General features: G+C 32.0%; 2 protein-coding genes across 2 annotated transcripts in view; one reads left to right on the plus strand and one right to left on the minus strand.

Moving 5' to 3' along the window:
* Nucleotides 1–6546, plus strand: part of LOC145327976 (uncharacterized) — a 32256-nt gene extending 25710 nt beyond the window's left edge. Inside the window, exons 2-4 of the mRNA XM_080171496.1 lie at nt 4087–4143; nt 4718–4801; nt 5031–6546. Coding sequence (XP_080027622.1) covers nt 4102–4143; nt 4718–4801; nt 5031–6272 — 1368 coding nt within the window. The 5' untranslated portion in view covers nt 4087–4101 and the 3' untranslated portion in view covers nt 6273–6546. The remainder of the gene's footprint in view (nt 1–4086; nt 4144–4717; nt 4802–5030) is intronic.
* Nucleotides 6547–9465: 2919 nt separating this feature from the next.
* The window catches only part of LOC145327973 (ubiquitin carboxyl-terminal hydrolase 2-like), a 100045-nt gene continuing 94857 nt past the window's right edge, over nt 9466–14653 (minus strand). The window contains exons 24-25 of the mRNA XM_080171493.1: nt 13315–13393; nt 9466–12873 (exon numbers count right to left, since the gene is read on the minus strand). Coding sequence (XP_080027619.1) covers nt 12804–12873; nt 13315–13393 — 149 coding nt within the window. The 3' untranslated portion in view covers nt 9466–12803. The remainder of the gene's footprint in view (nt 12874–13314; nt 13394–14653) is intronic.

Raw genomic sequence — 14653 nt, forward strand, 5'->3', positions numbered from 1 at the left:
TCTATTAAGAACTGAGATAATAGGGGCGGCGTTGAACGCCCCCCCCCCCCTCCCAACAGATTAAGGTGAGGCAAGGGTCCTGACTGTTAAGGGTTAATGTAAGTTTTGGGACATTAAGAATTATATTCACAAAAAAGGAGATTGCATAAAAAAAATAAAACATTTATAGAATAATGTATACAAATATCTTTTTTAATGTATCTCTAATAAACTTGTTTACTACATACTATGTGATTTGTCTGAATAAAGATACACATATGTTTTCAAGCTAGATTTGTACTCTTACAAACAGTGGCAACATATATGATAGTGGGAATAATAATACCAGCATCTTATTCATATCTTTTAAATTAACCTTTGTGTGATGCTTAAGTTAAGTAAATTTTACAAGAACCCCACAAGGCAAGTTACTATAATCACCTAACAAAAGTAAGAAAATTTTTCTTTAATTTTGTGGGGAGCTAATTTATGTGGTCAATTGAACATTAACCCCTTACAGTCAGGCCCCTTGCCGCACATTAATCATTTGGGGGGGGGGGGGGGGGGGAGGGCGTCCTCCCCCCCTATTATTTCAGTTCCTATTAGAGCTAGAAGGCTAAAAATTTTTGTCCCCTATTTGATAATGAATTTCTGACTTTAAGTAAAACGAAGTCAATTTTCGCTTCCTTCACCCTTTTATTTAACAACCTTTGTTTTTAGGTCCTTTTTCACTTAAAAATTTTAAATGGCTGTAATTTTCTTATTTTTGAAGCTAGAAGAACAATTGTTTTACAGAAAATGTTTATCTTTATGTAAATTTTATATTAAAAATATCAAAACATAAATTTCAGCAGCCGCAGCTGTACTTGGCAGCTGCCAGCCGCCACAGTCGGCGGTCGGCGGGAAAACAGCGGCGGATCTTTTTGAAATTTTTATACATTATGTAGACATTTAAGAAAAGCTTAAGTTTAAAATTTGATGTCTCATTTCTGGAGGATCAGGACCTGCAGGATCATACCTGGAACCTGAAATCGACTTGAACACCTGTATTTCATATAAGGATTTACTACTAGAGGATAATCTAGTATTTTAGTAAGATAAAAAATATTTTTGCTCTTTACCTGGATGACCCTGCCAGGTTTGCTGGCATTCTATGCCCATCAGGATTAAGATATTTAAAAAATTCCAACTCTCAGTTATGTGTTATACCCATACTTAAAAAGTCACGCAGTTTGGGCTCTTTATCTTTCACAAACAGAAAATGAGATAGAAAAAACCGGATGGGGGGGGGGGCGTTCAATGCCCCCCCCCCTCGACCGTTAATGGTTAAGAAAGGTTGTATTTTAAATTTCCTTTCAATATGTAATTTACTTTGACAGTCTGCCTATCAATCATCATTTAAAATGTAAATGTTAAAAACTATAAAAGTAAGTTTCATGATTTTTTGTTTCTTTTCATATTATTTTCTGTTTTCAAATATTTTAAGAGTGCATTTGTGTGTGTTTATTAATCTTTGAGCTAGTTTTTTTCAAACATATGTTTTATTTAAAAGAGATTTGTTGGAGTAATCTATCTTATAAACTTTTATCTTAATAAAACTAACTTTAGGACAAAACATCTTTTAGATTAAACATGGAGTTCTTTATTCAATCATATTTATTAGATCCAGTTCTCAGTCAGTAAAAAAAAGCCTATATTGTATCATATTACAATATTACAAATCTAGTTTCAATATAAGAATTTCTCATTTTCATATCCATGGAAAGCTGTCTATAATACAATGCAATAAGCTATTTCTACATTACTTTATATGTTGATAGAAAAATATTTTAGTAAAGTTCCCCAATTAATGTCTCTAAAGTAATATGTCTATAACAAGATTCTATGCTCATATGTGTTTATGTCTCAGTTATTGAGAACTAGCTTTTTTAGTATGTGTGAAATAGGATATTGTTAACATTATTGTTTAACCCTATTTAAGATAGGGGGGATGTTGTATGACCCACCCCCAACCCCTTAACAATTTTGCCTCTGAATTTTATTTTATAAAAGATAGTTTTCTGACTTTAAATGTGAAAATATGCAACTTTTCTTTTAAAAACTTGTTTAAAGCTTGTTAATTTAGAAAATTAAATTAAGCATTATCAAAGTGTAATTTTATACTTTTTTTGTATCAATAATTTTATAAATGTAGATGCTTTGTTGAGTTTCTTGATAACTTTGTTTGAATGTAGGAGGCTGGTTAAGCTATTGTGCGGGGGAGGGGGGGGAGAGGCATGAGTGTTGAGTCTTTTTTTTTGGAGAGGGGGGGGGGTTGCATTACTATCTAGGGTCTATTGTTCTTGTAAGGATGGGGGAACCCTCCCCTAGAATAGTTATAAACCTTTCACGGACCTACACGAAGCTGCATTGTAAAGGAAAACCATGTTTGTTTAATGGTTTGGTGCAAATAGACAAACAGACAACATGTTACTTTTATATAAATTTATGTTATATGTATGAAGTTTTATGTTAGAATTGATTATTTGCATTTAACCCTTAACAGTTGGGGGAGGGGGGGGGGGCGTTGAACGCCCCCTAATCCGTTTTTTTCTATCTTATTTTCTGTGTGTGAAAGATAAAGAGCCCAAACTGCTTGACTTTTTAAGTGTGGGTATGAGACATAACTGAGAGTTGAAATTTTTTGAATATCTCCATCCTGGCGGGCACAGGATGCCAGCAAACCTGGCAGGGTCATCCAGGTAAAGAGCAAAAATATTTTTTTGACTTAAACAAAGCATTTTATCTTACCAAAATACTAAAATATCCTCTAGTAGTACATCCTCATATTAAATACATGTGTTCAAGTCAATTTTAAGTTCCAGGTATGATCCTGCAGGTACTGATCCTCCAGGTCTCCAGAAATCTTTAAAAGGCTCCTGTGGCCGCAATTTTTGACTTAGAGACTTCAAATTTCGAACTTTAGATTATCTTACATGTCTACATAATGTATTAAAATTTCATAAAGATCCGCCGCCATTTTCCCGCCGACTACAGCGGCTGGTAGTTGCCAAATACAGCTGCGGCCGCTGAAATTATATTTTGATATTTCAAATATAAAATTTACATAAAGATAAACATTTTCTGCAAAAAAAATTTTATTCTAGCTTCAAAAATAAAAAAATACAGCCATTTGAAATTTATAAGTAAAAAAGGACCTAAAAACAAAGGTTGTTACATAAAAGGGTGAAGGAAGCGAAAATTGACCTAGTTTTACTTAAGGTCGGAAATTCATCATAACACAGGGGACTTGCACAAAAAATAGGAACTGAGATAATAAGGGGGGGGCGTTGAACGCCCCCCCCCCCCAACTGATTAAGGTGCGGCAAGGGGCCCGACTGTAAGGGGTTAAGAAGGTATCATGGTATTATTATGTTATAAAGATAGCTTGCTGTTTAACATTATGCTCTAACATACATTAATATTAAAATTTTAAGATTTTTTTATACAAAATAGAAGAGTAATCTTAATTTTTCTTGAACAACATTTTTCACATAAAGCATTTTTTCAAACTATGTATCTCTCATAGAGGCCACTTTTTTAGAGATAATGAAAAACACGTTTTACAAATTTAATGTATCTCTTTTCTGTATTCTTTCAGAAAATTGGAAAACTCAGTTTATTTTGAATCACTCTGTATGTTCAAACAATTTTAAGTAAAAAAATGACCTAAAATCAAGGTTTGTAATATAAAATGGGTAAGAAAGCAAAATATGACTTTGAATGAATTATAGTTGAAATATCTTTGTCCCTTTACTTTTTAGCCTTATAGCTCTTATAGTAGCTAGGTGCAGAATGGGGTCAGACTTTAAAAAGTTGAAATTATATTGGGTATAGTGGTTAGCAGTGGTAAGGAAAAGGTAAAGGAAAATTATTTTAATTATGAAAGGGGGGATGGGTCGGATACACTTTGACAGTGACAGCTGAGAAAAATCATAATTTTATATATTTATCATTTATTTAATTATTAAAAAGAATTCTTAAACAAAGGTTGCATTTAGATGTAGAAAAATCTTGGTAGGCCTGTCATATTATTTTCCTTAAAAATCTATAATAAATTTATTTTACAGAAATTAATTGATAATGAGGAGGAGAGGCACTGTGGTAGGAGATCCAAAGATCCAGGTATTTCATTATTTATTAGTATTGATGGTTTTACAAATTTTGTGGTGCGAGAGAAAGAAGATTTCAAATGGGGTTGAAATTTTACATTCAGTTTAAGTTTCTTAAAAAAAATCAATTCCTAGTCACACTGTGGAAATAATATTGATAATGATATCAAGGTATTCTGAGAATTATTTACAAAACGGGGAAGGGGGTGGGGGTTGTTGACAGCTCCTAGGTACAGCTACTGCTGTAAAAATTTATGTTTTGAAATTTGAAATATAAAGAATATATAAAGTAAAATATTTTCTGAAAAAATGGTTCTTCTAACTTAAAAATTAAGGAAATTACAGCTTTTTGAATTTAAAAAAAGCACCTCAAAACAAAAGTTGTTAAATAAAAGAGTGTAACAAACAAAATTTGACTGTGACTCACAGAAATTTTTCATCAATCAGAGGACATGCACAAAAAATTTGATCTTTTAACTTTAAAAGGTGATAGTGAGGGCGGGGTGTTATACATTAAGGTGTAGAAAGGGGCCCAACTTTTATGGTTTAAATATCTGATATTGTTTACAGATTTTCCAATGTTTTAGGAGTGCTACATAGATATGTTCTGTGTAAGACCAAGACAAACTGTGAAACTTCTTTTGGTTGTCATTTCAATGACAAATATTCAGGTATGTTCATTGTTTCTATTTCCTTAAATAAATAACAAGAAGATGACATAATTATTGAATTTTAAAAGGTAAAAACCAGTTTTATTATATGAATGTATTTTATAATATTTGCTTATTTTCTTGAGTTTATAAATCAACTAAGGTTCTTTTTTCCTTCTAAAGAGATTTGTACATTTTTTTAGCCCTGCAATGTTTTTATTCTAAATTTAAAACAATTATTTTATTTTAGGGAATATTTGGAGTAACTGTGGGCAATGGAAATGTATTTACTGGAGATGTAAGAGGTAACCTACCCCAGGGAAATGGGACACTTACTACAAAAGCCAATGGATTTAAATATACTGGTTATTTTAAAGATGGGATGATGAAAGGACAATTTTTGGTAGAACATGTCAATGGGGATATTTACAGAGGATATGTTGATGAAGATGGATTTAGAGAAGGGAAAGGAGTTTATAACTGGCCTAGTGGTAGTAGATATGAGGGGGAGTGGAGAAAGGGGTATCATCATGGCCAGGGTGTGAAAACCTGGGGTCCTGAATCTAAGTGGGCTGGAGATAAATATGAGGGGGAGTGGAGAGAGGATGACAAACATGGCCAGGGTGTGTATACCTGGTCTGATGGAGCCAAATATGTGGGGGAGTTTAATCAAAGCAAGAAAAATGGCTGGGGAAGATACACATACAAGGACTATAAAAACTTTGTAGAATATGATGGAGAATGGATTGATGATGATAGAACTGGTTATGGAAAGATGGTTTATAAAGATAAGAGTATCTATAATGGTCAATGGAGGAGTGACAAAAGAGTAGGACATGGATTATTGTTATGGCCTAATCAAACCTGTTTCTATGGACAAATGGAGAATGATGAAATTTATCATGGCATGACAATGACTTCAGACTTGGTCTTTACATATCCCCCATACAAAAATAAAACCTACAATGGAAATGGTTTTAAAGTTGTTAACTTTACTGGTGGTGAAATTGAATGTTTTAATGAGAAAGGTTTTATATCTTGTTACAACAAACCTAACGCAGTAGAAACAATTTATTTGGGCGGCTTTGAACACTATTACACTGGAGATACAATTAATATCAGGAAAAGAAAGATTAGGAATGGGTTTGGTGAATATGGGATTGATGGAGGCTACTACATTGGTGAGTGGAAGCAAGGAAAACAAACAGGTTTTGGCCTGAAGACTGAACCTTTCTTACCTACTATCATAGGAACATTTGAGAATGGTATCCTAGAAGGTTTGGGAGCTTCTATCTCCTTCTCATCCAAACATAGAACTGTTTATCTCGGAGGTTACAAGAAAGGTCAGCCAGATGGTCCAGGTATTTTCATCTATCCTGATGGTGAGAAAGTTCTTGGATACTTCATTGAGGGAAAGCTGGATCATAGCAAGAATCCTATCTATCTTCATCCTGATGGGACTAGAGATAGCTTGGTTCCAACAAGTGGCTAAGATGAAAGATTCTAAGAACAACTGCAGTGAAAAAGTATGAAGATGAAATATTATTATTTGTATTACTTCAACTAAATAAGAAGAATGATTTCTAACTTATTTTTCTGCATAATATCTTACTGTTGTATCATACACATATCAATCTTAAACTTTGTACAATTCATTTTAATTGTTTGATTCTAAAATGTGGATTCCATAATTATTCCCTCTTTGATTTGAAAATTGATTTTCTTGGATTGTTTATTATTCTCATATAATCAAAGTTAATTTTACTAATTTTATCTAACACAAAATTGCACTAATTCTATATATTTCAGAAAATTTAAAATGACTGTATAGCTATAATAAAGTGATAATGCTGTTGAGAGTTACATGGAATGGAGACAGTTGAATTAAAGAGTAAATAAAAGGTAGGTCTAATTTATTAAAACATTTTTAGATAAGATTTCAGAAAAGCTTAATAGGGTAAAATATAAATGTAAGCAGCCAATAAAGGTTTCTTAGCATCAAAAATTCCTTCCAAACACCTTTAATATCATATCAAATCTGAATAAAACTTCTATCTTTTTTATATCCAATCAAAATTATCATTCTATCAATGTATCTATTTGTCTAATATCAAATCTAATTAAAAAACTCTATTTCTAGGTTTTGATTTCCCAGGCTAAACTGCACAATTTTGTCTGGTGAAATATTTTGGATGATTGTCAATCAAGATTAGGGGAACAAAGAATAAGAAGGTAAAATAACAACAACTATCTATTTAACTATCCATCTATCTTTTTATCTATCTATCCATCTATCTCTCTATCCATCTATCTATTTATCTATCTATTTATCTATCTATCTATCTATCTATCTTTATATCTATCTATCTATCTATCTATCTATATCTATATCTATATAATAACTATAGATCCTAAAGTAACTGTATGTCTGTCTTTCTGTCTGTGTACATCACTCTAACAGTTATGTTCTACATGAACAAGTGAGTGGTGTAAATGTGATTGCAAATTGATATTACCAACCTCAGTGAGTAGGTATTTCTTATTGCACAGTAACAGGATGATGATTACATGGAAAATTAGCCATTTTTTTTATTAATGCACCTTAAATTATTGAGAAAAAAATATTATATAAATCTAAATTGCATATTTTTTTCATGTTTAGGATAAGGTTTTTTTTATATATCCTATTATATAAAGAAGTAAGCGTTTTTTTTGTCTGTCCCGAAGGATCTCGCTAACCACTGAACCGATATTGTTCCACTTTACAATGAAGCTTCTTATAGGTCCTGAGAAGGTTTTAAACTATTTTTGGGGAGTGTGTCTTCACCCCCTTAGGCCTACACCCCCCCCCCAAAAAAAAATTATTTTTTTTACGCTTTTAAAACCCAAATTTGAAATGAGATGAGGTCGAGCGTTGAGTGCCCCTAGAGGCTTCTAGGGGCGTAGCCGCTAGTATATAATAAACCAAAAAATCCCGAACACTTCAATCCTTAAGTCTTTAATTTAACAGTTTTTCTTCTCTCAAGAATTAATTCAAAGCTTATCTATTAAATCAAATTCTTTACTAAGTGTTTTGTTGAAGTAGAAATATAAATCTGCAAAGTTTTAAAAGAGAATAACAATAGTAAGAATGTCGTCTTTGTAAAAATCATTTTGAAAAATCAAATTAGTTTTATACAACTGGATGTCCTAATATAATCAACACCTTTTTAAAATCAAATTTTTATATAATTTTCGTTTATTCAGGCATGTTAGAATTGTCCAATCGATTTCAAACTTTGCATTATGATTCCTATAGTAATTAGGTAAGATTTAGAAAGCGTAGCAACTCTATTATCGTACCAGAATGTTCATAAGTCCATTTTAAACATGCTAATTTTTAACTTTTTGAATAACAAATTTTTATGTAATAAAATAATCTGTTTGATCTGATTTTTGGAATACTGATGCAAAGTGCAATGCTATAAGTGGAGTATCTCTATAATTAAGTACTAAACATGTAAGTATGTGTAATGTTAAATACATTATTCTGTATTTAAGCAGTTTTTCAACAAATTTACTTACAATTTTGTTTCGACATTTATACATTTATATTCTATTTTTTCAGTTCTGACAATCTACAAGTGTCAATGTTGGTCTGTCCTACCGTTTCAGAGCTTCGCTTTTATGGATGTTGTCATCTTATTACCAAACTGGGAATTTTTTATCTAGAAAATATAAAAATGAAAAAAAATCTCCCACCCGACCCCCCTTTGATTAATTAGGGTTAGGTACTATGTATTGGAAAGGCAAGGAAAAGGGCTTAAAATATTAGCCTAAAACCATCCCGAAACTTTCACCTACCTAAAATTCCAGAGAGAGAGGGGACAATGTTTATTATACTAGTCCCAAAAGTTTTATAATATTCCTAACTGCTACAGGAATCACTATGCAAAGTTCGAAATCGATAGGAAAATTCTAACATGCTTTAATTAACGAAAAAAGCTATCCGTTCCAGACGGACGGTCGTAAGGATCGACCCTAACTATAGACAAGCTTCGCTTTTAAAAAGCTCTATTGTACATGTAGGATAAACATTGTAATTTGAGAGGAAGTTATGTTTAACTAGTTGCTACGCCCCTATAGGCCTCTAGGGGCCCCGCATGGGGAAGGGGGTTGACTAAGACAACCCAATTTTTTAATTTTAGATTTAACAAAAAAATTGAAGAAAAAAAAGAAAAGGGTTTTTTTTTTACGGGCGGGAGGGTGACGGTACCTTCCCCGGAATAATTATAAACCTTTTACAGGACCTATGAGAAGCTACCCTGTAAAGGAGAACCATATCTGTTTAGCGGTTAGCAAGATCCTTCAGTACAAAAAGACACATACACACACATACACAAACATTCTTTTACTTTATAATAAAGTTTCTCAAACTGGCCAGTAGTTAGTCAGCTCCAATGGCGGAAAACCTGATGGCAAATACAGGGACATCCAAAGTGGGGGAGGGAGATAAAGGGGTGATTTCACCCCCCCCCCCACAACCCCAAATAAAAAAAATATTAGACGTCATTGCCTATAGGATATGAAAATTAGCCCCCCAATACTCATTTTTTACCCCCCCCCCCCCACCAAAAAAATGCTTGGATGTCCTTGAGCAAATAATCGTAATGATTTGTGTTTTTGTTCATCAACTGAAAAATAACTTTTTATACAATAATATATTTTTACTTTAAATTTACTTCATGTTTTTTTAATAATATTTTATATACACAATTTATATTTAAATAATTCATTATCAACTAAAGAAAAAAATACAATATAAAAAAAGATCTTTTAAAACATTTCCAGTATTTGAAACTTTGAAACCGATTAATATCCGGTGGATTAGAACCGGTTCTTAGTCATACCGAAAAATGATGTAAAACATCGTGTTACAGACAATTTTCCACGAATATTTAAATCAAAACATTACAACCTTTGTTAGCCCGGGCCTTTAGCTCATCGTGCTAACAAAACTATTTTTAATCTTACAATTTTTCATTTTAATATTCGCGGAAAGCTGTCTATAATACGATGCAATAAATAACGTTGATTTTTGCTCTTTTAAAAATCATCAAAATTATTACATCAAATAAAATGTTTAATCATTTAATTAAATAAAAAAATTATTGGATGAATATTTGTAAAAAAATGAAACTTTTTTATTAGATTAACAACTAGCGGCTTCGCCCCTAGAGGCCTCTAGGTGCATTTGAGGAGGGGGGAGTTAAATCCCAAAACCATTGTTTAACTTAATTTGAAGAAAAAAGTAATTTTTTTAGGGGGGTATTTTTTTCCAGGGGTGATTTCTCTTAATTGTAATAAACCTTCCCGGGACATATAAGAAGCTACCCTGTTAGGGAGAACCCGATCGGTTCAGCGGTTAGCGAGATCCTTCGGTACAGACAAAAAAAGCTTACTACTTTATATAATAGGATTATGTATTATAAATAAGTTATACTCAGTTCAATATTCGTTGTTATGTCAAGAATGTAATTTAATTTATCATATCAACATTTCTCGAATTCATTCCAAACCGATCAATATCCGATGGATTAGAGAACCGGTTCTCATCCTCATACGAGGAAAAAAACTATGTCTAGCATCGTATTATATCCAGTTTTCTACGAATATAAAAATGTACAATCATAAGATTAAAACCAGTTTTCTTCAGCCCGTGCCTTCGCCATCTCGGGACTAAAAAAACTTATTTTAATCTTATTATTGTACATTTTATATCCGCGGAAAGCTGATTATAATACGATGCGAGAAATAACTATTAACATATCAACATTTATTTAACAAGGCTCGGCAGCCGCGCGTAAGCCATATCATAACTTTAAAATTCAGCTGGATGTCTAAACCCTTTTCCTAAACAGACAATCCATTTAAATTTTTTTTTGTCACACAAGCAGGTTTAGATTTGATGCCTATGCGCAGCTGAGGCACGGCTGCCGAGCCCTAGATTATTTAATTATCAAATAAACAGTGTGTTCCAATTGAAAAAGGCAGAAAATTGTTTTTTTTTATAAGATCTATAATTATTTTCCCTAATTTTTTTTTCACTTATAAAAAAATATTTTTTTTATCAGCTTATGGAAGAAAAACAATATGTAAATGTTAAGCATATTGGATTTTTGACTGACTTAAACTTGAATGCATAATAGTTTTCCTAAAAAAAACATTAATTTGAACACACTGTAAATATTAATCTAAGAACCAACGAATCTAGTGCAGATCACGGTAAAATTTTCCTTGTAACGATTTTCTCCAAAACAACATAAACTTTAAAGGCTGCTAACGGCCGAACGGTGGAACGGTTAGATTATGCTCGCACAAAACTTAAACCGACAAAAAAATACAAATAATCTGGGATAAACATTAATCAAAAAAGACTTATTTTACATGTTTTTTTTTCTTCTACAGTTAAGATTTCCCTGTGCATCATTGGACCTATTCCAGATTATTTATAGGCCTTCTTATGCCGCTTAATAAGATGTACATGCATGACATGTACGTTTAGCCGTTTGGCAGCTAGCAGCTTTTAAAATTTATAGATAGTTTTGGAGATAATCGTTACCAGGAATATTTTAACCATAAAGTGCACTAAATCCGTATCATCTTAGAAAAGAATAGCAACGTCTTATTGGGTCAGTTGAATTTTAATTGCCTAATGTGTTCACAGTTTCCTCGGCGTTTCCTCATCTCAAAATTTACTACTAGCTAAAAAAAACTCAAACTTATTAATTACAATTTTGATTGTATAATGTACAAATCGTTTATACATTTAAATTTTGATTTTTTTGAAGTTTGAATTTTTTAGCTATTAGTAAATATTGAGATAGGATAAGGGTGCTATGTACACAATCGGAATCTCAAATTCAGTTGACCTCTTAACTACCTAGACATCACAGTTGACATGTTTTCTTTCAGAAAATTACATTGGCTTCGAAACCGATGGATTAGAACCGGTTCTAGGCCATACTGAAAAATCATGTAGCGTATCGTATTATATCCAGTTTTCTACGAATATAAAAATGTACAATCTAAATAATAAAACCCTGAGATGCCGAAGGCACGGGCCAACAAAAGTGGTTTCGATCTTATAAGTGTACATTTTTATATCCGCGGAAAGCTGTTTATAATACGACGCGACAAATAACTATTATACTTTTACATTTACTAACAAATAATTCTCATTATTATAATGAGTTTCTACATTATTATTGCTATTATGAATTTCATAATTTTATTTGAAAAAAAACCGTTGATGGCAAATTTGAAGAAAAACATTTTTATAGCATGTTGTAAGTGTTTTCAATACAGTAATTGTTTTTTCTTCAAATGCCTTATATGAGTTGGTTCCTTAAAAAAACAGATGTTAAGCTCAGGAATCTAAAGGGATTAGACAATGACCGATAAATTGATGTACATCAACACAAAATTACCCTTCTGTTCATCAAAATTAGTGGTTGAAACTTTTGAACACTCAACTTAATGAATCAACAAATCAAACTCATTAAAGTCCCAAGATCCAACGAATAAGAAAACGTTACTTAAAACTTTGGGGACTAGTATAATAAACAGCCCATTGTCCCCTCTCTGTCTGGGTTAAGCTACCATTTAATTTTTTAAGAACCAAACTCTGATAAAAAAATATTTAATCACAAAAAATTATAGAATAATGGAAGTTTTTTAACTGACATATTGAAACATATAACTTTTTCTTTATTAAATAACAGCCAAACTTATAATATTGGCTTTAAATATAATATAATAATAGTAATCAGATTTTGATATGAATTGTATAACAATTTTTTTTTTATACTGGTGGTAGGGGAGTTTGTAGATTGAGATTTCGCGGGCTTTTTTTAATCTTGTTGATAAATATTCGCGGGCTTTTTTTTTCATTTCAATTGTTTCCTGCCCTTTTTAATATTCATTTCTCCGTGTTTAATGTTTTTGGTTTTCGCGGGCTTTTTTTGGTAAAGACAGCTGATTTTTACAAGAGTTCAAAGAAGAGAAGATAGGCCTCGTTGGAGATAACATTGGAGCTGGAACTCTTGGATACTCTGAAATTAGATATTTGTTAGACTAGCGGCTTCACCTCTAGGGCCCTTGAGGCTGGGAGGAAGTCGAACCCCAACCACATTCAATTGTAATTTTATAAAGAAAAAGTTTCAGATTTTTTTTTTTTGGGGGGGGAGGGGTTATTTTTTCTAGGGTCAATTTCTCTTGGTAGGGTGATCTCTATCCCAGGACCTGTGAAGCTACCCTTTAGAGGAAATCATATTGGTTCTACTATTAGCAAGATCCTTTATTAGACAGACACACAAATAGACATCATATTACTAAAATATAGCTCCTAGAAGCCTCTAGGGGCACTTATGGTGGGAGGCATCGTACCCCAAAATATCTATAAACCTTCCATGGATATATAACAAGTTTCACTCTAAAGGAGAACCATATCAGTTCAGCAGTTAGGTTGAATTAACATAGGCAAGAGTTTTTACCTGGAATCGTTGAAGTAATGCCACTCACTGGTTCTTGGGTTCTTAGCATAGGCGGTGTAATGACCACTGTATAAGGTGCCTGTAATACATAGATAGATAATTATACTTGAATTCATAGCATAGACTATGTAATACATAGATAGATAATTATTCTAGTATTTGTAGCATAGATTATGTAATACATGGATAGATAATTATACTAGTATTCGTAGCATAGACTATGTAATTGTCTGTCTATTTATATCTTTACTTTTGAACATGTCTGTCTATCTCTCAATCAATTTCTCTATTTGATTATCATTATATGTTTGTTTGTATTTTTACCTATCTTTCTGTCTGTCGATCTGTCTTTCTGTCTATCTATATACCTGTCTGTTTGTCTGTCTATCTTCTGTCTGTATGTTTTTTGTCATCTGTCTGTTTCAGGGATAAGGGATAGGAAACCTGGCCATTAATTAGGTCCCGGCCTAGATTCTAAAGGGATATTGCAACTATTACAAATTCATATCAAACTGGCAGACGCTCCCAAGTAGCTATTGCTCTAAACCAATAAGAATAGGCCTGTTTTTAACAACCAATCACCAATTGGCGGAAATTTTAGAAGCAGACAATTCTAGAAAAAATAATGATTTCGTCTGCTACTAAAAAATAAATATAAATGGTGTTAGATCACATTAGCTTAATTATTAAATCTGCTTAGAGTTAAACATTAAAAAAGGGCCATATAGAAGAAATAAAAATAACGGGATTATTTTTTGGAAAGAAGGTAGCTACGAATTTTCATTTGGTAGTTTATAAATTAGATGTTGTATTTTGAATTTTAAAAATTTAATACGGAATTGATACAACACCTTAACCCTAATATATGTACAATACAACACAGTACAAATCTATCACTACATAATAGTATCCAAAGAACTTGATAGAATGTTACCCAAGTGCATATTAATTTATTTATTTTGAATTTTAATTAGCAATGAAATTTTCAAATAAAATTTTTACTCATTAATAAAAATGCAAATAATACAAACTAAAATCTGTCTGAGGGAAACCCAACGATAGCTTTCTGACAGTTCAAATTACCAAAGTAAAAGATAAAAAAATTTTGGGAGAGAAAAAACTTCATTTTAACAAAAGCCATTAATATATAGGTTTTAAAAAATTTATGTTTTTTACTTTAAACTAGCTACCTGAATTTGATTCTATACTTTATATACACACACACACACAGTTTTTTCATTAGCGTTTTATACGAACCACTGCGCCATCCCAAAACTGGATAATTAGGCTAGAAATAGGCCTAGGCTTGAAATAGGCCTGAAATAATATTTTCCTACGT

This window comes from Acartia tonsa, chromosome 9 (assembly GCF_053477335.1).
Source record: "Acartia tonsa isolate MP-2025a chromosome 9, ASM5347733v1, whole genome shotgun sequence".
Taxonomy (NCBI): Eukaryota; Metazoa; Arthropoda; class Copepoda; order Calanoida; family Acartiidae; genus Acartia; species Acartia tonsa.